The 23,459-nt window shown below is 44.1% G+C and overlaps 1 protein-coding gene across 2 annotated transcripts; it reads right to left on the reverse strand.

Moving 5' to 3' along the window:
• Positions 1–2,180: 2,180 nt before the first annotated feature.
• Positions 2,181–20,795, reverse strand: ywhae1 (tyrosine 3-monooxygenase/tryptophan 5-monooxygenase activation protein, epsilon polypeptide 1). 2 transcript variants are annotated; one of them, XM_088615593.1, is made up of 7 exons: positions 20,543–20,795; positions 8,296–8,495; positions 7,356–7,462; positions 6,813–7,019; positions 5,583–5,719; positions 4,849–4,899; positions 2,181–3,229 (listed from the first exon to the last, which is right to left on the reverse strand). In XM_088615593.1, exons 1-6 carry the CDS (start codon positions 20,604–20,606, stop codon positions 4,892–4,894), a joined length of 723 nt encoding a protein of 240 aa, XP_088471719.1. In that variant the 5' UTR covers positions 20,607–20,795; the 3' UTR covers positions 2,181–3,229; positions 4,849–4,891. The 2 variants fall into 2 exon arrangements, with proteins under 2 accessions (XP_088471719.1, XP_088471718.1); XM_088615592.1 differs by lacking the exon at positions 4,849–4,899 and having other exon boundaries at positions 20,543–20,792.
• Between the last annotated feature and the right edge of the window lie 2,664 nt (positions 20,796–23,459).

The following is a 23,459-nucleotide window of genomic DNA, read 5'->3' on the forward strand; positions in this document are numbered from 1 at the left end:
GTGTGAAGACCCGAAGAAGGCTCCACGGCTGAAACGTTGTTTCCTTTCTTCTCTTTTCAACCTGGAATAAACCTATTATTTGTTCCTTTGCAGCCTACGCATGCCGACACAGCTCCCCACCTGAACTGCAATGTATTGTGCCTAGTAACCCAAGTGCTGTGTGTTACGGTTCCTATACTCCTATGTGTTTGGAGAGGCTGAAACTGTTGCGGAATTAAAATGCGTCTCTGTGCTTTGCTGAGCTGGTAAGAATAGCAAGAACGTTGTGCAGCGAGTCTGCTGGAGTAACCAGCCAGGTGGAAGCGTCACCAGCTGTTACAGAAGTGCTCAACAACGGGACTGGCATCATTTGAAATTCCTGGGGAAAAAAGAGCCCTCATGTGCTGGTTTGGAGATATGGCACTGTGTGTACTGAGGGCACAGGGGTTAGGGGTAGGCTGCACGCGATACAGCACATTCTTCCTCTTAGGTAAGATCACTTTCTTGGCCATATACGATTGCTTGTATTAGGAATCTGTCTTTTCGCATACCCCAGCTTGCTCTCCATGAGACACACAGACAGGGAGAGAAGCTGGGGGTCAGAGCGCAGGGTCAGCCATTGTACAGCGCCCCTGGAGCAGTTGGGGTGAAGGGCCTTGCTCAGGGGCCCAACGGAGTAGGATTCCTCTGCTGGCCACTGGATTCGAACCGGCAACTTTCCAGCCACAGGCGCAGAACCTTAGACACAGTGTAACCATACTGACTGTCAGTTAAAGGGATATGTATTGTCTGACTTGGCACTATACATTTATTTATGAGAACAAACCTGGATAATGAGTACAAAATAATAAACAACCCCAGAAAGCACAGCATGTTGTAAATTTGGATGAACAGAATCTCAGGGAGATCCTCCAGTGACTCAATGCATGGTGATACACATATTTAATGTACTTTGAGAATTTAGTTAAAAGCCTGGGACTTGCAGAGCACTATCATCACTAATCTGGCCCACGTGACTTCAGCTCAGTTCTCATGTTGTAAAACTGGCTGGATTTTCTCTCACGAAGCATTTCGTGGGCTAAGAACACCGCTCTGATGTCCGCGTTAGTCATCCCTGTGTCCCTCAGAGGGCCCTTTCAGAAGCGAGCACTGTCTCGACACACTTCACAGTGAATCATGCAAACAAGCTATTTGTTTTCAAGAACACTATTGACCCAGAAATTTCAAAATTGCACATTTTCCCACCAGCATAACGTTTCATATTCTGGTATTTTGCTCGTTTCCTGCTACATGCCACTTGGATAACTACAATACACTAGCAGCTGAAGCGAGTACAGACATACGAAGAGCCAGTGGAGCATTTTCCAGAGATTCAGCTGGGACAATGAATCCATAAACTGAGCTCGAAACACTTGTGCAGATTCCAAAACCTGACATCCCAAACAACTTGCAGCAAGCCACCCCTTCATCCTGGGGTGAACAGCCATGATCCAAATTAAAAGTTTTTACATTTCTACAATCTAAACAAAGGAAGACTGCTTTACATCTGCATAGTCCATATTAGTGATTGAGCTGAACCTGGTATCTTTTACAGCCCAGTGGAATGGATTGATTTCGACCAATTTCCTCTTCCATCTTGTAAGAAGTGGAACCTAATAATCAATGGATTCAGTCAATGGATTGGAAGCCTCTATTGATCTGGCCAGGTGGGAAACTGCATGTATGTATTCCAGGTTTTACTTAGTACAGCACACACTCAAGTCCAGAAGCTCTAATTGATTTAGAACAAATGTATTTGTAGGGAGATTTCCTCCTTTTTTCTAAATAGACGTGAAATATACATTCATGAAGGCACAGAACTGAAGACCACCTACACTAAATTTAACCCTGAAAACTTGACTTAAGTGGTTTCAGTTGGCACCCATCTTGACCTGCCTCATGTTCTTTCAGGTAACCTGCTCTTGGAAAACAGATGATCTTGACCCGTGAAACCAGCATTAGGACAAAATTTGAATGGTAGGGTTGTTAGGATATCACTTTCATTCCTTCACAGGATCCTGGGTACAGATGAATATAACATTTCTTAACCCAGAAGATCCAAAAGCACTTCACGTGATCTAGCAGAGGAAATCTTACACCACTGCTAGTACAGCACCCAGCAGACCCACCCCCTCGCAAAGCACAAAAACAGAACACATATGAATGTTTAATTTAGGTTGTTTTATTTTAAGTTTAATGTTAATTCCATGCTGTGTTTCAGTAAGAACAATACAGATTCTGTATCTGTGGCTCCAGTCAGATATCCAGTAGTACAAATTAGCTTCAAGTTACACATACTGAACGGAAGAGAGGAAGTAGAAAGGGGGGAAAGGAAGAAAAAAAATAAGATTGAATTTGAACACATGCAGGCTTTTAACTTTTGTTCTTGGTTTTCTCTTAGAACTGCCAATGTAGACCTGCTTTTAGAGGAGCAAAGTAAAAGGGAACAAAGCAACAGGGCTCCTTTGGATTTTTAAAACTGCTACCAGCCATCTTCTGAAATCAGCAAGAATGTGTGCAAATACAGTATTTTAGCACAATATACAGTCCAAAACACTACAAAACATTACAATAATCACTAAGTTGTTAAAAGATTTATGTATTTTTGCTCCACTTTGATATTCAAAATTCTGCCAACTTCCTTTGAAAAATGGCAACAGAAGATTAACAACAAAGGGCACCATCTAAACTTGATGCCCATCTTATACTCTAATCTGCAACTGATGGCTTCACTAACACAGAAACATTACAATCCCCACATCTTATTATAGTAGATGTGTTGGTAATCAACGTTTTGTTTTGATACGAAAAACGTACATCCAGCAAGTGATAAAAATGCTGAAAACAAAAAAAAAAAAACAAAAGCCAATATAGGGGTGTATCCTTTAAGAATATCAAGACAGCTTGTACCAGGAAAAAAAATCCAGGGACACTTTAGCTTTGCCTGTTTGAAGTTCTCAGTTTTCTATTTGCGTACAGACTGGGTAATTTAAAAAATAAAAATAAAAAAAAATCCCAACTGGACAAAATGGAAAAACCCCTAAGAGGCCCAAGGAGGGACTGAGCGAACAGAGAGCCAGTGAGACAGGTGGGATGGTGGCTCTCCAGGGGTGGGGGACAGGGGCAGTAGAAGTGGATCTCTTGTTGGCTGTGAAGTTTCACTGGTTTTCATCTTCCACATCTTGCAGCGCTTCTTTGTTCTGTTCTTCACCTTGGGAGGAGAAAAAAAAAATTGAGCATCTGCACAATCCTGCCATTATTGACCGCCGCGCAAAACACAATAGGGACATACATACAAAAGAGGATGGACCTATACAGAAACCTCTGACCTCCATGTTTAAATTACAGCATTTTAGCAGGTGGTCAATACCATGACATAGGACGCCTTCTGAAACAAGAATACTTACTCTAACACACTCAAGAGCAGAGTTCCAGAATGTCTCAGTGTATCTGTTCTCATTTCCTCAACTGTAATGCAATGAGCAAAGATTTCCACATGCTGCTCTGCACTGTGGAAATCAGGTCCTTGCTCTGCAATAACCATGCTAAAACAGCCAAGTCCAGGGACTGTGCCAATCAGACCTCAATTCAGAGCCAATGGCAGCAATGCGCAGAGATATCAACAACGCATCAAGGGCCGGACTACCTGCATTCAACTGAAGTAACAGATCGCTATGCGCCATTTACTGTAGTTACAAAGTATTTCAATGGACTAAAAACCACTCTTGCTAACTGGCTGCACAACACATAGTTTGGGAGAAAATGAAAAACTAACATATGGTGGCCTTCAAGACCATCTATTTGAGTTTATGATGCTTTAGGGCATTGTGAAGTTTGTGTTGCACCTAAATGCACAGAACTCTTACACAATAACCTCCCATTGATGCCAGTCCAAATCACATCGCAGCTGTATTTAATGCTAGAGATCACACTTACGTACAAACCAAAGGACTAGAACTTGCAAAATAAGGTAATTTTTTTCAAGCTTATTTAGGGAACAACTTTCTTAAGGGATAAGTAGGTCAGTTGTGCACACCGAAAGCCATGCACATGGACCAGGCTGCTGAAGCACTTATTAGGTCCAAAGTTAAAAGACAGAATTTTACCTGTTAGTACTTCAAGAGAAGAAACATTTTAAGTCCAATTTCAACATGGTTAATCCAGTTTGGGATAACTGCTACCCCATTCCAATCACATCTGTATAGCAACATTAGAGTTTGCTGCTTGTTTAGTTTGACTGGCTACTCTCTACTCTAAACTGGACAGGTTGACAAGGGTCGTGGACTGATATTGGATGCTTGTTTCCAGAAAAACCAGTACAGACAATGAGAACCAGTTCACTACAGAGAAATGGAATTCAACGTGCCGAATGGCCAACTCTGATGTTGTCTGATGCAGTGTAGTCTGTTAACTAAACTAATGAAACTGACCAGCATCAAAACATTTGTCTGTTCTAGATAGCTGTAAGACTGAGAAAAATCGAACCTAAAGACTGTGAGCACACACAAAACGTGCTAAATGAGACCAAGCCAATCTCTACTGAGCATGACAACTTGCAATTAATAATCCATGCCAAACAAACCAAAATCAACCTGTCAACTGAACACTCAGTAGAGACAGAGAATATACAATCACAGTTCTCTGGTAATGGCATAGAGTTGACCAGCTGAACAAGACGTATAGACCGATTGAAGAAAAGCAACTGAAGAGGCATGACTGTACCATCTGGCCAACCCTAAGGCACACGCGTGACAGAGGAGTGAAGATGCAGCGAGCAGTTAGTGAAGAGGAGAAACTCAGAGGAAACACTGAGCCAGGAAAATGACTTACAAAGTACAGTTTTTATAGGGAATGAACAGTTGTTTTTTTTCCTTTAGGAATCTATACAAAAAAGGAATACAGGGAAAAAAATAAATGAAAGTGAAATTAATACGGAGTAAAGTCTGTAACGATGAAAGGTTGATGCTGATGGATGAACAGGGAAAGGTTCCTTCAGCTTGCAATACAGCTTCAATCTGCTGCTCAGTGCTCTCAATAAAGCAGACAGCTGTGTAACTGGGTCAGTATCCTAGCCAAACCCGGAAAAGTATTTTCAACCATATCTTACTCAGTTAAATTAAGATAAAGTACTGAAATGCCTCTGATTTTAATGTAATTAATATAATACAAAACAGAACACAGTTCTATACTGCATCTGAAAGGAGAAATTAAGGAATTTTATTTGAAGAGACAATGAGTCAAACAGCAATAAACTAGTTTTGGAAAGCAGTTTTGAAACGGATTTAAAGAAAATTTATGAAATTGTAGTAATTATGAAAAATCTTAATCTTGTACTTTATACAAGGTTCCTAAAGGTCCTTCAAAAATATCAAAACTAAACAGTCTTGTGAATAAAACACCATACCAGGAAAGTGTCTAGGCCTGTGCACTGGAGGGCTCAGGCCAGCTTTGCCACAGATTTAATCATGTTATTCAGAAGAAACATCTTTCAGTGCATCTCGACCAATTAAGTGTGACACCAGGATCTTTGCTAAGAGCTGACAAGAAATAGAGAGCACACCTACCATCTCCCTGCATGTCTGAAGTCCATAGTGTCAGATTATCACGTAACAACTGCATGATGAGCGTGGAGTCCTTGTAGCTTTCTTCACTCAATGTGTCCAGTTCTGCAATGGCATCGTCAAATGCTGCCTTTGCCAACCTAAAACATTTACAGGGGAAAAGGAATCACCCTCAGTCATGACATCGTCTCTTCATACATAGTTCAGTTAAATGGGAATGGCGCAATGGCAAGTTTGTGATTTTGCCGTGTACAATATTAATCTACCATTTTGACTTGCACAATACCATTTTTCTCATGGGCATCTGGGTATTATAGTGCATCTGCTTTTGTGCCCTGCTGCCAACATCATTATGGGACAAGATAGGGAGAGCAGTGTTTGTCATATAAAGCATCACAGCCTTAAGCCTCAAGAACCTACAGCTGAGGACCAAGAGGCTAATTGGTCCATTTTGCTTGATATCTACTATTCCTTGATACATTCTTATAGCTCCGCAATAAAAAGAGATGAAAATTACTTTTAAACCCTTTAATTAACACAAACAACCTTTTAAAGACGAATGGTGATCTTGTGCTAAAAGAGATGCTCTGCTCATGTTCCTATTGGGGGTTTAGCCAATAAACCCCCAACCAGTTCTGGCACAACACTAGAGTGCCAATCTGAAACAGGATGAAAGTTTTAGAAATGTTGGAATCATGTCTCAAGCCAGCACGACCCTTCTTAATGTATACATATGCACAGATAAACTGGTCTTTTCATTATATCCACACTACAGCTGTTATTGTGCTGAAATGGGTTGTACCAGTCTGAAGATACACCTGTAAAATGGGTTTTCAAAACCAGTACAAGGCCAAAGTTACAAGAGACACAGCACAAGTAACAGTCTCTTCCTGATGTATTCTCACTAATTATATCACGTTATTTAGATAGATTTTTTTAAGAGCTGCATATGATCTACATACTTCTGTTTATTAATGTGCTTTCTAATACGTTGCCTGCAAGCATACTGCACAGCATAAACATTAAGATTAATCTTAGCTTGCTTCATTTACTGAAAACCAATTATAAGAGTTATTTGGCTTGGCAACAACAAACTCCCATTGGGCAACATCTTGAAAATGTTACATTTTTATTATTTATAGGCAACTGGTCTCTCAGTTTGAAAAAACTATTTGAACCTGCCATGGAATGAAGACGACCCGTGTCTGGTGATTCTCCGCCCGGCTCACTCACCTGCATGCACGATCAGGGGAATTGAGGATTTCATAATAAAATACGGAGAAATTCAGGGCCAGGCCTAAACGGATAGGGTGCGTAGGTGGAAGTTCTGTCATTGCGATATCACTAGCAGCTTTGTAAGCTACCAAACTGTTCTCTGCAGCCTCCTTCCTGTCATTCCCTGTGGCGAACTCTGCCAGATACCTGTGGTAGTCACCTTTCCTACAAGAAAAAACACAGGCTTGAGGAAGCTGGTCTTCTGGGGTGCAAATCTTCACTGTATGCAAGAACAAGATTTAGAGATTCACCACATGGATTTTGCACTGCTTGCCGTGCCTTAAGGGTGGGGGCCTACACCAGCTGAAACCTCATATTGTCAGCAGATTCTCAAACTGAAGGGACTGAGCAGCAAATCTAAAGGTTACTAAGCAAATGAGTCTTTTCACTGCTGACGTCTATTTTTCACTGTTTGGAGATGAGCTTGCAAGATCCAGGAATATTAGTCTTTCTCCAGAGGGAGAAGCCTTACACCTTCCAAAGTCAGCACGTCACACGTACATTTTGTAGTAGAAAACCTTGGACTCTCCCGTGTTTGCAGCTGGAATGAGGTGCTTGTCCAGTACATCCAGAATGTCGTTACAGATGGATTTCAGCTCAGTTTCAACCTTTAAAAATAAATAAATCTAAATCAAACACTGCAAATACATCAAGACAAAAACAGGAGTTCTGACAACAAAAGTGTCTGTTGGAGCTCTGACCAAACTAAGATTACAAGTCTTGTCCATTTGCACAAACAGACCTTAGAAAATATCTGTAGTCTGGTTGAAAATCGAAAGGTTTAAAATGCTATTAAGGAAAACGCAAAGCTAGGCGCTTTCTCCTAAGTGATCAAATGCTCAGCCCACCTATCAGTAAAAATCATTAAGATATGACTGCATTAAAAAAAGACTGCAAAAGATCGGGTGTTTGCTAACTCAACAAAAGCTTGCCAATTTTTGTTTGCAAAGCCAACACTGCTGTTTGTCCACCTATCCAGGAAAGTTAAATACTGAGCTGGACAACCATAGGAATCCCAACGGGACCCCATGCAAAAACATGTTCAACCAGACTGCAGGGTGCTGCTGGGAAAGAAATCATGAAATCAGCCCTTTTATTTACGTATTTGTCCAACGTATTAATGGACTGTCGAGTACAATTCTGTTTGATAATCCCATTCAGATAACCTGTAGGGAAACCACAGGTTCAGAATGAATCTACGAATCCACCTTTCACAAATAATTACTTTGCCAGGGTCTGACTTTTAGAGTTTCCTGTATGTCTTGCTGTTACCACTCATGTCACTGCAGCTTTCCTCGTTCTGAATGTGCAATATCCCCCCGGCAGACACTGCCTCTCTGAGACTGTGCAGTGCACATGGCTCTCAGATCTGCTCACTCGAGCTCCGCTGCTGCTGCTCTGCAGTTCAGCGCCTGTGGGCAGCAGTACCGCCAGCTCTTACCGTTTGCCTGTAATCCCGGATCATTTTTAATTTGTCCTCTCCGCCCTTGTTTTCTTCCTTCTGTTCAATACTGCTGATTATCCTCCACGATGCTCTCCTGGCACCAATCACGTTTTTATATGCAACAGATAGTAGGTTCCTTTCTTCTACTGTCAATTCCAAATCCATACCGGCTACCTTCTTCATGGACTCCACCATTTCTGTTCAGACAGATCAAGAGGAGAAAGAACTGAGTAGACTGCATACAGCGAGCAGGTATCCGGCAGCAGCTTCTTATAGGCTGACAGAACACAAACATGCTGTATTATGAGCACATTCTATACAGACACCCTTTTCATTTTCTAGTTCTTTCTGAACGGCTTTCAACCCCCATTTCCTGAAGAAAAAAAAATTAAGTTATCCACCTGCCATTAGCTTTTTAAGCTGTAGTTCTCACAGGAGTACAGTTGTTTCTATATAACAGGGTTACATAATATACAACTTAAAAAAAAAAATCAATGACAATTTTCCGTTTCCATGTCCAAGTCTTGGCAGGCTTTAATCTGATTTTGATGCACAATTCAACACTCGCCAGCAAAAAATGCAAATTGTATTTTTACTGGCAACTTCAAACATGCAGAAAACATGAAAGTTCTAAAATGTCAAATCCTAACAAAGTACTTGTTACAAACTCGACAGACTTGTCATACTCTTACAGAAAACTGTAAAACTAGAAATAGACTCGAAAGAGAATTTGGACCTAAAAATACATTTCAGACCACAGAGGTGCTGCACTCCTCCGGTCAGCTGCAGGTACCATCTATCCCCCTGTCTTTCGATCTCAATGCTTTCTACATCTCATCTGCAGAAATGGTGTTAAACAACGATTTAAAAACCCTTCACTCCAGCAGAAAAGTGTCAAGGGTGTATTGCAGCTGGTTGAGGTAGCATTAAGCATTTCATAAGGAATAAAACCAGAAGCGGTGTTCTTCTACATGACAGAAGCCTACAGAGGGACTGAAATCCTGGAAGGCAATGGAAATATGAAAAATGACGTTTAACACAATGACTAGGTGTGGCAACCCCTTTGCAGTTAGGCCATTACGGCAATCAAAATGACAACCGGTACTCCTTCTCAGGTAGAGCGAAAATATTGTTGCAGATTCGTACTGGAGGCAGTTGAGTCAGACCTTGTACTCCATCTCTCCGGGTCTTAAATGTCAACGGCACTCACTCTGCTGCCCTGAGTCGGGCTTTTCCACTGGACTGGCATGAACTGCTGTGCTGCGAGGGCTTGAGCTCAGACAACAGCGCCCCCTGTGGCTCGCAGCGCGTGTTCTTACAACCTGACAAGCCCAGAACAGCGCACTGCCCTCAATCCCACCTGGGCTGCAGGAGTCACAATGGTAAACCAAGTTCAATCAACAACTGGAATTTCAGATTCAGAGGGTAAAAACAACAACAACAACAACAAATGGCTAATTCCCATTTGTTCAGGAAGAAAACATCAACACTGGGACAAACCTTAAGACAGATATAAGGTTACATTCAAAAGTCAATGGATTTTGTGTTTTAATTTTAACAGCACTACCAATTTTTTAACCTGGACCATTAATCCCACAAAACAAATACAGTATTTCATAACTACACCTCCCAAATCTCACTTTCTTATTCACACCCAACTAACAGATACCTGCCGAGCGAGTCGCTGTCCAGCCTCCCTCAGGGCTCTAGACCGTAATCTGCACAGGTCAAACCACAGTAATGTTCGCTACAAATCAGGACACTTTTGAAATATGCAACACTTCGTACTGGCAGTACTATACAGTGGGTACTTTCAATGGTAGGGTTGGGTACCGCCTCTGGAAAACGCAAACTATTTTGCATGTTTTTATATGGAGACTCTCTCATAGTTTGATTTCATGATTAGTCAAGTACATTGAGTTGTATGCAAAATAATGAAAATGATGTTGTTGTGTTGTTTTACTGGAACCACAGAACTAGAAACAACACTGAACAGTGTAACAGAAAAAATTAACAACATGCAGATTTTTGTCAATCATTAAACGATTTTTTCACAAGGTAATGGAGGTTAATTTTACTTAACAAGATAATGTAAAATTCAAAATATGACAGGTGCTTGTAAGTTGTAACATTTTTTTCTTTACAATGAGTAAAGTTGACATTCACAACCTTATGAAACATGTTTAGCATGTTTGATTGCCCTCAGCTATTTCATCTAAAATTTCAAAGAAACCTCAATACTTGCTTAACACATTGCTGAGACAAGACATTCTATATTGACGTAAACAGCTTAAGACAATCTTACTTGCAAAAAAGAAAAAAAAATCAAAGCAGGTCTAATGGTAGTAAAGTGGAATTAAAACCATGATCAAGACTAGACTTCCTTCCTGACTACAGCTACAGTAGAATCAGAAAAACTAAAAAAAAACAGCACATGTTCAGTGGGTCATTGAAAATAAGTAACATGTACAATTGACAACATCAATGGTTAACAACCCTTAATATTACAACCATACACTGTGGATTTGTAAAGGAGTATTTGACGATAATTTTCTCTGATTCTCCATAAAAATATATGGATACTCTATAGAGCCTCAGCAAGACAACTCGGAGGAATAACCATGTTTTTCAAGAGAAATAAGAAAAATAATTCAGATGTTATCATCAAACACTCCTTTCCGCGTGATTTCCGAAATCACATCATATTTCTAAACTTACTAGCCAACGATACGCGGGAAATACCTTTAGTGTGACTTTTTTTACTCACTTTTTACAAGTTAACGTTTTTATCACATTTCCTTTTGTTCTTTGAATCAGATTTGATGTTATGAATGTAAACATCATTTCCTTTACATTTAAAAATGACAGGTTCCAAAACTGACTCTGTTGATGAAGGCTACATTAGGAGTACACCTATATCCCCTCCTCAGTAGAACAGTGGTTGCGCTCTCGTGAGCTGCAGACATCTGTGTGCTTGTGTCCAAATTACCTGATGTCACACTGCTGTTACAGAGGTTAGGAAAGCAGCTACAGAAGCTCTCTGTGATCCAATAGATTAAGAGAGGCCTCACTCTACATTTTACCATTATGTACTGTAAAACCATTAAAATCCTAGCATGCACAGGTAACCGGATCACATGCAATTTGTTTTGGGTGGAACGGAATCGCTGGACGTTGTCATACGCTGCTCTACTGCACAGCACAATGCTGGGCGAGCCATTTCTGCAGAAGCTGGGCAAGGCTGTTCAGAAGTCGTGCGACCAGTGCAGTGGTCTCTGCGCTGCCAGAGTACAGCCAGCAGTGGTATTCGACCCCTTGTAGAGTTCTTAGAAAGGAAAACAACCGTGACTAATGGGGACGCTTCGTGTATGAAAACGTCGCTAGCTAAGCTCAAGTCGCTTTCTCGACAGGAGCACCAAATCGCATTTGTCCCTCTCCATTTTAACACACGGCCACACCCGACTGGTTTTCCCCCTGGGCACAGTGGCTGAACTGAAAAGACAAGGGCAAGTGCAGAGCTTTCATGAACGACAGTGCTTTCTAAATGTAGGCCTGTGCCCAAATGGGACATTTTGAAAAGAGGCTAATTCCAAATTCAAAACGCTTTTCATCACCTATCTGTAGTGCCATCACTTAATTTGCTCGTCCTTACCAAATACAGGGTTAGTCAAAATGCTGTCAACAACTTTGACAGTTTATTACAAATTACTTAGATGGGTTACTGTGACAAAAAAGGTTCCAATCGAAAGCATTAATATCAAGGTTTCTAACAATTACCTTACATCCTTTGCCATCTGTGGAGGAGAAAACAAAACTTTAGTAAAATAAGAAGTCTTTATACTTGTCGGCAACACTTCGACTAACCCTGTATTACTGCATATTAATACAGACAAGGTCTTTCATGGTGTAAATTCACTAGAACGTTCCACACATTTGGTACTAATTTTATCACGTAACTGTTCTGTTGCATACAAACTATTTATAGCCAAGGTGCCTGTGCTGCAAATTGGGACATACAGAAAGAAGTTTCGGTCTTTGCGGAAACCGGCAGTTAAATTCTCTAAATTCTACAAATACAGAAGTGGTCCCAGCAAATTATTATTTTTTCTACAGGACTGATTTTTAATGTTTACCATCCTTAATGAAAATGCAAAAGGCATAATACAGGCCATTTCACACAACATCACCAATGTGTCCAAACAATGGAGAAAAATAATGGCCTGGCACAATGTGGGACAGAGGAAGTCTTTTTTTATATTTGGGGTAAAAAAAAGGTAGGCGCTGACTGACTATTCACAGCCCTTCAAAATACCGCCATTTTCAAAAGTAATTTGCGAGGAAGAAATTCTTCACCTGGAGATGCTAATGAAAACCAATACTGTTTTTCCTACACCATCATATCAGTCAGCAAAACTCTTCCTCTTGCTAAGACCAGTTAAACTGCTTGCACAAAACGCTGCAGTAATTTGATGTGGTCCAATACAGACATTCTCTTATGTCAATTATGTACCGAGAGTGAGGATATATTTTTCTGTATTGCACATCCCTCCATACATCAAGCAGTATGTTTATTTTTCCCCACTGTTCAGAATGCTGGTTTTTACTTTTATTATGGCTTCATTCAGGAAAACTGCAGTGGCTATGGACTCCAGGTACAGCCAATGCACAAAAGCACACATGCCTCAACAAACAGACATCTACATACACAAGCGAGAAGCCTGTATTTTGTTTCTCTGAACAAGACATGAAGGATTTTAAAAACCCGTGACTTTCAGACTGGCCATGGGCGCTAACCGGAGCAAACTGCACCACTGCCGCGCAGCGGGGAAACAGGAAGTGGGAATAAAGCAGACCGGATACAGCGCAGGCACCAGAAACACACACATGGCTTGAACAAGGTTCTTGGAGCTGAAACTCACACTGCATTCGTGACAGGCACCTCAAGTACAATTACCACCCAAACAGCCCTAATGGCATCTAAGTGACAGTAGAGGTGATCAGAATCCAAGTTCTGTTTATGCAAGAAATGAAAGACTCATAAGTGCAAATATCAATTTCAAACACTGCAGAAGCACATCTGTTTCATGACTTTCTCATAATCCATACAAGCTGCAAAGCTCACATCAGTTATCTTTTGCCTGCTAGAGCGCTTTTGTCCCGACAAGCAAAATTTAAGTAATTAAAATGCAAAACTCTTCATGTTAAATTACTTATAATAGATCAGCTGAGCTGTAATTGCCGATTCAGTGCCATTAAAAAGACACACAAATCTTTATAAATTAGTGAACTGCGGCAGGCACACTGATAGGATGAACAAACCATGAAACACAGGAGTGGAAAAAAAATTGTGCTTTTAGGTTGCCTGGCAACAATGTTTATTGTATTCAAGCCACAAAGAAACAATTTAGTTTGGTCAATTATTAAATTAAGCTGAAATGAACAAAAACCAGTACATCTTCATTTCTTGAATTGGATGCCCGGTTTTCAAAGACTAACTTAAGTGAAGACCCACTAAAGAATCAATCTTTATATTTAGACGAGAACCTTCCAATTGTAATTTAAGTAAATCCTACCAGGGATCTACCCAGTATGTGCAGGTGAAATCTGATGGCATGACCAGACCTGTACTGCTTCTCGTAAAGTCAGCAAAGGTGGCTGGGTGCCTCTGGCAGGTGTGTGAGAAAGTGCTTCAGCCAGCCAGCCAGCTCGCCACCGCCCTCCCCCAGAGCAACGCCCAGGACCTCCCGCCATCCCTGTGGAGCCAGTCCGCTGCCCAGCAACCCCGAGCTCCAGGGACGCAGATGTTTGAAATGATTTATCTTCCATTAGACAATCACTAAGGTACCCTCTTGAAATCCAATTAAGTCCTGCCTCCAATCCGGCACAGATCGGTTCCAATCTATTGTGCACAGACAGACTGCTGGATGTCGACTCCTCAACTTCCCATTGTAACAGCTCTGAACAATTTTTATAATTGTGCCATTTCCTACACAAAACAAACAGCATCACTCTGAATTACTTCCCTGAAATTCAATGACAAAAAGCAGTCCCAAATGCAATGTCATTACGGACAGACTCTATAGCAAAATCTGAGACAACAGTACAATATACATATATTTATTTATAAAAATAAATGATATTAAATATAAAAAGCAAGTATCTAAAATAATGCACGAAAACTCAGAAGAATATGACCAACAAAAAATAGCCACAGCGTTGAGAAAAGAAAAATCTTAATTTCAATTTTGCACAATTCTTAAGGAGACCAATGTCATGTATTGGACATCTGGAGGACCTAATACAACAGCTGCATGATTATGAACTGATAGGAATACAGGATAAAACTTTACTGGGAGATACTTTCGGAATGTGGGAACTGGTCATTTGCTTTTGGCCAAAGTCTTCTAACTGCACCTTTCGGCCTCTGGGTGAACCAAAAGACTTTTTTTCTCCCCAATCGCGTATGAAGACTGCCACACCAGTGTACGGCCGGAATGGAATATGAAATAAGACCCAGAAAACCAAAATAGTTCCCACTGCCTTTACAAAAGTAAATGAGTGCTTCATTGGAAGCCCAAGTACAAGCTTTCTTGCAATCCATTAAATCAGACCAAGGTTCATAAAATCAAAGATAAATACAACCTTATATTGCCAGGAAAGGTTGAATTAAAGTCAAAGTTACACACCAGTAGATACTGAATTAGTCACCACTCACCCAGGCACGAGTTTTCACAACCATCAGGCGACTTACTCTGATGTAAGTGGCTGTGCTGGATATCCCATGCAACCTGCAAACCCCAGTCTCTCCCAGACTGTAACAAGCAAAACACAACTGCACTCAACCCTTTGGGTAAAAGGTGAAACCCACACATGAAGCAAAAGCTGTAAGTCATTCTGTAGAGAAACGACTGGTGTGATTTAAATGTTGCTTTTTTTAATGCAAAATTAACTTTACTTCACTGAATCGAACAATCCTGGAAAGATTACAAACCAAAACACATTCCTCGGCCTTAGCGTGCCAGATTCCAGTACTACTTAAAACTGAACGATGATTGGACATCGTTACTCGTTAGTACTTAACTGAAAAAACACGCTTCTTACCAAGTTTCTCATTTTTATTGATCAAGACGTTTCACAGCCACAAGCTTTAGTTTCATTCTTTATGAGATACCTTGATCAGCTCAAATTGTCATTGTGCAGTATTTCATCAATAAAGCATAGTACACAAGAAAGTGCCAAACAGGTTGTAATAAATTAGGGTTTCCCTTAATTGCTGCAATGTGTAAATTACATTAGATTTCTTTTCTTGCATAAAAGCACTAGAAATGGTTTAAATTTAAATTGAGGCAATAAAATGTTTCTTCAACCAGCATAAAAGCATCATTTCTAGATGAAAATATCCACTTTAGCCATATTAGAGATTCTCATTGGAAAAAACTGACTTTACTTACAGAAAACAAGCTAAAAACGAGCTTTACCAAGTCTGAACTAGGTAGTCTTTAGAGTTCTAAAAGTAGAAAATGCCCCCCCACTGGTCTATAAGATTCTTAACTCAATGTTAACCATCTCTCTAACAGCTGGATTACTTAAAGTGACGTTACTATCCATTTATATCCAGATCAGACCTACAGACACCCAACATTAATAAGTGACATTCAAAGTCAGAGTGAACCTCTTTATTGAAAACTCAAAAAATATTCTTTAGGACATGTCCCGAGACACCATCTCCAAAACACTCCTTGTCTGCAAGATTAAAACCACTGTTATAATCAACAAATTCCTCATAAACGTGAGCGATACACTCCAGAGAATCAAAAATATGACATCCTTGTGTCAGGAAGGCTGAACACGCAAACTACTCGAGTGAAAGCTGGGGCCCTGTATGACACCAGAAAGCAGAAACCAAGCAAGCTGCTGTCTTCTTCCATTTCTAACCTTCAATGTTCAAAAGAAGATGGCTGCATCAAGGAGTTACATCTGTAAAAACAGTTAGAAGGCACAGCGAAATCTATACTATCACAAATACTTGGTCCTGTGCCCAAGGACAAACAGTTTTAACCCTTTCACAGCAACCTTGAAGCTGAGGCCAGGTTTCGGTCTTCTGGACCCTGTTCAGTAGGGACAGCAGATTTGTCATCTACTACAGATGAGCATAGTACCCATGTATCTATACCTTCACCTCCGGACGTGGATCGGCTGGCTTAAAATTACAAAGCACATTCCACTTCTTAATATTTAATAAGAGACAGCAAGTGGGAACCTTTACAAAAAGGAGCAATAAAACTACTTGAGTTTTAACACTGCATTGGTTTTACATCAGTCATCCAACATCTCCTCTGTGGACAGTGAGTGGGTACTGCCGACTGGGCCTGGCAGGACTCGCGAATATGAGCGAGAGACTAGACACTGTCACTGCAGACACCAACACAAAGGCACACATTAGCCACATGAATCTTCCTCTGAACAAAGACGTTGAGAAGTACAAAATGTTAAGTAACTTAATGTGTGCTACTTATCCCCTAAGGCCATGAGATGAAAGGTCTCAAATGAGGCAACACTTGTGAGCTATTTATAGCTCTAGTCTTCAGGATGGCTTTGAAAATGATAGTTCCTTCCCTCACAGACCTCTGCAGTATGTCCTTTGACATACTGAGTGTGGTTCCAGACCAACTGCTTTTCACCTGAATAAATGACTGACTGTTCTTTTCAGTAAAGACAAATTAACTTCTGGCTGAAGGGGCTGAGTAGCTCCATGGCAACAAACACTGTATACAACACAACAGCCGTTCTGCATACTTTTACTATGGACGTCTAATTATGATTAAACCTGCAAGACCTAACCTACAGGTGACAAGCTATGACTACTTTATCTGTAAAGCAGGTTTTCCAGGTCTCTTTAAATTGCCAGCAGCTGAAGACCTTCGTAAATTGTTCTGTGCAATTAAGCGGATGATCGGCTCCGCTGGATCAGAAAGAGCAGAAATGGGAGGAAACCCCACATCATCTCAGCGCTCCAGAACAGGAGTCGTGCACCAACTGATAAACACGCTCACAAACTGAACTACTTGCTGACAGTGATAACCGTCAGTTTACAAAATGTTTTGTTAATCAGCACCTCTCCTGCTCTGGTGCAGCTTTTCCATCACAGCAGGTGGACTTCAGTGATCTGTCTGCTCCATAATGAATGACTGTAGCTCTCTGGCCATGAATGATGAATGGCTGGAACCATTACCTCATGCACTTGCAAAGTATTCCCTGATGGGGTTTTCCCCACAATAAATCAATGCACCGTTAATTTGCTTAGGAGACCCTTATGTAGGTTTACTTTCAGTACAGAACAATTTAATCATCTGATCATTAAATTATGATCTCTGTTTTAAAATAGCATGGATCAAACTAAATTCCATTCGTAGGCTTCTTCCACAACTGCAAGGTGAAAAAATCGTATGTTCCATATTCAAAGCCATACACAATTCACATTATCTTAGGGACACACAATAGAAGTACACTACAGGTTACAATGACAGCAGCATTAGCACCATGTGGTCTTGCCACACCTCAGAAGCTAAGCAAGGCTGGGCCAGGTCAGTACTGGTATGGCAGACAGAAAACCTGGTTATGGTGGACCAGTAGGGGGTGCTCTTCTTTCTACAAGACAATTCCAAACCAACATCCCAATGGCCCACTGTGGTGATTAGGAGAGAGTGCTGCAGTCCTCTGGGTGTTAAATGGAAGTCCTGATACTTGCTCATTGAAGACCACATGAGGTTTTAACCCAGTTTAATTCCATTCTGGATTTACAGAGTCTGTCCCCCCCTCCCCCAAGGCCCCCCTTAGTTTAACTGGTGCAGCAGTTTCTCACTCCTCCCTCCTGCTCGCCTGAGCAGTGCGTCATCCAGGTAGGGCTGCTCTTCACTGATGGATGAAGAGGGTCCTGCCCTAAATGCAGAGTGTACTGGGATACTCAGGGAAGAAAGGCACTACAGAAATGGAATTCCACACTTGCATCTGAAAGTCCCCATTTACAGGTGAGGAGAGCTGCAAAAACCTGCAGTTTATCCAGTTAGGAAAAAGAAGCCACACCATTCTGACATGCTTCATTACACCGCCCACAAACGTGGACCCATTTAAATGGCCTTTTCAAACAGTGACCTCATTCTCTGTGGATGCCCTCCATAACGCAGACAGCAGCACTGGCCTAGTTTGAATGGCAGGGGGCAGCAGCAGCATGTGGCTCAAACCCTCACAGGATCTGATGTAAGGCGCACAACTGTAACTGTACACCTAGGTCTGCACCAACGCACGTGTTTGTCACTCCAGCCCACAGCTCACCGAGAGGAAGAGATGGGGTGTTACAAACCCTTGTCAGTTCTCAGTTAATTTAGGTAAGGTCATCACAGGGGCAGATTTGCCCATGTACACACAGAAGCGGAATTCGAATGATCACACAGCAGCCCCAAAGCATCCAGCTTTCAACTGGATCCCGAAGTTTATTTGTGTATGCTAGTATTGCACCAAAGAGGACAGACAGAGAAAAGAACCGCAGCATGATGGTTGTGGTTTGCCTAAGAGGGGTGACGACCAGAACCAGCTAAAATCAGGACTGGGCACATGAGCGCCGCTGTGGGCGACGATGCAGGCAGGAAAAGCGCCTGCGGCCGGCGGCTGCTGTAATGAATGAACTGCGGGCGGACAGCAGGGAGGAGCCTTCGCCATTCACCACTCCAGCATGCAGCAGACATGCCGTAATATCGCCGACGGGCTTCTCGGCAGCTCTCGGTCACCTGTGGCTCCGTGCACGACGGCTCACAGCTTTGGATACGGAGGGGCATTAATCAAGCACCGCGTCTCTTCTGTTTATTGTCAGCTTCCAGCCAATTACGACGTTGAGCGAACCACCGCCATCTTAAGCCCCCCGCTCCCTCCGGTTTAAAATCACACCGTACGGACAACCCCCTTCCGAAAGCGCCCGATCCCAGCCCAGGACGTGAAAACCGCAGGACGATGTTGCCGTGCAGCCGGGGGGATCCGTCCTGCAGCCGGCTGCGCAAGAGCCCAGCGCGGCGTGGACCCCTGCCCCTACCACACCCACAGCCGAGCTCCGGGCTAAACCCCAGTCGGCACCTCGGCGCCCCACGCAGGGCACGGTGCTCCACAGCTGCCGCGCCGCCGAGGGGAAGATCCAGGGTCGCCATTACTTAACGCAGGATTCCCCACCACACACAACCAAACGGTTGACTAAATATGATCAAATAAGACGGGTCTGGGTCACATTCACTTCAAAACACGCGGAGCTCTGCTCTGATATCAGAGAGGATTTATAAAACATTTAATCTAACTCGGTCTGCTCCCGTTTCTGCTGGGCGTGTGTCACGCCGGACGCGCAGACGAACGCGAGAGCGCAAGACCAGACAGCAATGAAGACGATCTCTTTGAAAAGATCAAAATTCAAAACCACCTCCATTCGGAAACCTCGGTGTCAGACCAAATCCCATTTTACTGCAGCCGCCATTTTGAAGCACCCCGGCCGCCGCCACAGCCCCGAGAAGACGGGGTCCGGTCCGTGTCCCCACCCCTCTCCCTGCCCCCCGGGGAGCGGAGCGGTCCGGCTGCCCTCGCCGAGCCTCGCCCCCGGCCCGGCCCCAGCGGGGACAAAGCCAGCCGGACCCCACTGCACGCCGGACACCCTCCCCCCTCCCCGCCGCCCGAGCGACGCCGCTCCCCCGGGGGAAAAAAGCCCCGGACTGCGCCCGGCCGCGCCTCCCGGCCCAAAACCCCGTCTCCCCGCCCCGGCTCCCGCCCGAGTCCCGCCGGACCCGCCGCCCCGCACTCGCCCCCCTCCGCTAATTTATCTACTATTGTTAGCCGCCATTTTGCAAACTCGCAAAAATTGGATGCAATTCCTCGCTGCAACACAGCGGACGCGATCCCCCTCCCCCCCGCCGAGAGCTCCGGACCCGCACGGTCTCGCTGTCCCCTGCCGGGCGCCCGCGGTCACCCGTGTCTCCGCGGGTGTCCGTGGGGCGTGTGCCCGGCGCCGCTCTCCCTCCCCGCCGCACAGCCCGTCTGCCCCCCGTGAAACCGTCGCCATTTTGTCTCTCTGCCGGACTCCATCTTCAGCCGCCTGTCCTCTCCCCCAGCCCCCCTCCGCCAGAGGGAGGGCGAGGAAGGCGCTCGGCAGCGAAGGAGAAAAATACAGATTTCTTCCCCAAAAATAACACCGCGCTGGTTCCCCGCCTCTTACCGTCGTATCTCTCAGCCTGCTCGGCCAGTTTGGCCTGGTACACCAAGTCCTCTCGGTCTCCCATGTCTGCTCGGAGCCGGCGTGGCGGTGTCTGCACTGGCTGTGGAGAAGCGGCTCGGCGGCGGGCGAGTCTGCGTGAGTCGATCGGCGGTTCCTGGCGGAGCAGCAGCAGCAGCGCGTCCCCACTCCACCGGCAGCACTGGACTAAAGATGGCGATGGATCTCCATCCGGGAAACTAACCCAGTCCACCACCCTCTCTCTCTCTCTCCTGCGCTCGCTCGCTCACTCGCTCCCCCCTCCCTTCTTGCACCAGCTCGCAGCCATAGCAACCGCTCCCTGGCAACCACAGAAACTTGGAGATTGGAGTCCCCGCGCGAGTGTGCGCGTAGCTCTGAAGCGAAGAGCGTGGAGTCCGCGAGCGGGGCTCCGGCAGTTGAAGGAGCCCGAGCTGTGTCGGTTGGGAATGTGGCGCCTTCCCGTCACTGCGACACCGGTCCCGGACTTTCACAGGCGGTTCCGTCGAGAACTGTAATTACTGTGTGACAAACCGATTTGTAATTGGAAAGAAACACAGAGGCCAGCAGAACCTCCGTCATCGTCGTCAGGGCAGATCTGCTGCGGACGTTAGTTTTACACAACAGCACTGTACAGGATTGGGGATTAGAGGGGCTCCCTTTGTTTCGGGGATCCCTATGTGGTCCCCGGAGTTCTTCTGGAAGTCCTCTGTTCGTGAACACAATTTCGATTTGGGATTCTAGGGGGATGAAAAATGCTACAAAATGCAATAAAATTAACTGAAAAATATGGCACAACATAGAAGCGTCATTTAAAAGAAAAACAAATGTTCACAAGATAGTTGTGTTAAAATTATGAAAATCAATGTGTCAAAAAAACAGATTTGTCCATTACAGGTAAATAGATCTTTTTTACAACTAAAAAAACCCTAAAAGCCGTCTCCCACAGTTTTTCTGATCTGTTCTGAAGAAAAGCTTCAGTAAAAAGCTGAGGCTGTATCCCTGTATGTAGAGTGTGAAATATCAACCAACAGAAAGGCTTATTCTTTTGTTCAATTAATTCATCCGGTGTTAACATTAATGAAGCAAACAAGAACGACAAGTCAGAACAACAACAAGTAAGCAGGCCTGTAAAAATGACGTGCTATGTGAAATTACAGTCGTGTCTGTTTTCCACAGGCTATGAGGATGATTCAGGAAGGCACAGTGTCTCCCTCAGGAGTAGCTGCTGCAGGAGCACTCAGAGAAGCACGTGGTACATTAGCAGCCACAAGCAGGGAAGGAGGGCCCGCTCAATATTGATTTCATTTTATTAACAACAGAAAAAAGGTTACGAATGAGAGCAGGCCATGCAGCCCATTTAGCTTGTTGGGTTGCTAGTAGCTAGTTGATCGAAGGATCTCATCCAGTCGCTCCTTTTAAGGAGCTGGGATGATCAAATTTGACAAGAGGGTGGGATAAATTGTTCCAGACTCCCACGACTCTTTGTGTAGAGAAGGGCCTCCTGCTGTTCTCAGTTTTAAATTCCACTCTGTGGTTTTTCCTCTTGTGTCTACTTGTTCATGTTTGCCTGCTGGTTTTATTCCCAGGCCGGCAGTCTCAGAATCGCACACCAAACCTGTCAGTCTGAGGACAGAATCGCAAACCGAACCCCCATCAGTCTGAGGACAGAATCACAGACTGAACCCCCATCAGTCTGAGGACAGAATCGCACACCGAACCCCCATCAGTATGCAGACAGAATCACACACCGAACCCCCATCAGTCTGAGGACAGAATCACAGACCGAACCGCCATCAGTCTGAGGACAGAATCGCACACCGAACCCCCATCAGTCTGAGGACAGAATCACACACTGATCCCCCATCAGTCTGAGGACAGAATCGCACACCGAACCCCCATCAGTCTGAGGACAGAATCTTACACTGAACCTGTCAGTCTGAGGACAGAATCGCACACTGAACCCCCATCAGTCTGAGGACAGAATCGCACGCTGAACCCCCATCAGTCTGAGGATAGAATCGCACACTGAACCCCCATCAATCTGAGGACAGAATTGCACACCGAACCCCTATCAGAGGACAGAATCGTACACCGAACCTGTCAGTCTGGGGACAGAATCACATACTGAACCCCCATCAGTCTGAGGACAGAATCGCACACCAAACCCCCATCAGTCTGAGGACAGAATCGCACACCGAACCCCCATCAGTCTTAGGACAGAATCGCACACCAAACCTGTCAGTCTGAGGACAGAATCGCACACGGAACCCCCATCAGTCTGAGGACAGAATCGCACACCGAACCCCCATCAGTCTGAGGACAGAATCGCACACCGAACCCCCATCAGTCTGCGGACAGAATCGCACACCGAACCCCCATCAGTCTGAGGACAGAATCGCACAACGAACCCCCATCAGTCTGCGGACAGAATCGCACACCGAACCCCCATCAGTCTGAGGACAGAATCGCACACTGAACCCCCATCAGTCTGAGGACAGAATCGCACACCGAACCTGTCAGTCTGAGGACAGAATTGCACACCGAACCCCCATCAGTCTGAGGACAGAATCGCACACCGAACCTCCTCCAGTCTGAGGACAGAATCGCACACCGAACCTGTCAATCTGAGGACAGAATCGCACACCGAACTCCCATCAGTCTGTGGACAGAATCGCACACCGAACCCCCATCAGTCTGAGGACAGAATCGCACACCGAACCCCCATCAGTCTGAGGACAGAATCGCACACCAAACCCCCATCAGTCTGAGGACAGAATCGCACACCGAACCCCCATCAGTCTGAGGACAGAATCGCACACCAAACCTGTCAGTCTGAGGACAGAATCGCACATGGAACCCATATCAGTCTGAGGACAGAATCGCACACCGAACCCCCATC

Source organism: Lepisosteus platostomus, chromosome 22 (genome assembly GCF_059453375.1).
Source record: "Lepisosteus platostomus isolate fLepPlt1 chromosome 22, fLepPlt1.hap1, whole genome shotgun sequence".
Lineage (NCBI taxonomy): Eukaryota > Metazoa > Chordata > Actinopteri > Semionotiformes > Lepisosteidae > Lepisosteus > Lepisosteus platostomus.

Coding starts and splice junctions, on each gene's coding strand:
- ywhae1 (XM_088615592.1), bottom strand. CDS start 20,606: ATGGGAGACCGAGAGGACTTGGTGTACCAGGCCAAACTGGCCGAGCAG. Junction 8,496..20,542: donor GCAGGCTGAGAGATACGACG/GTAAGAGGCGGG, acceptor CTGTCTGAACAG/AAATGGTGGAGTCCATGAAG. Junction 3,230..5,582: donor TTCAGACATGCAGGGAGATG/GTAGGTGTGCTC, acceptor TCTCCTCCCAAG/GTGAAGAACAGAACAAAGAA.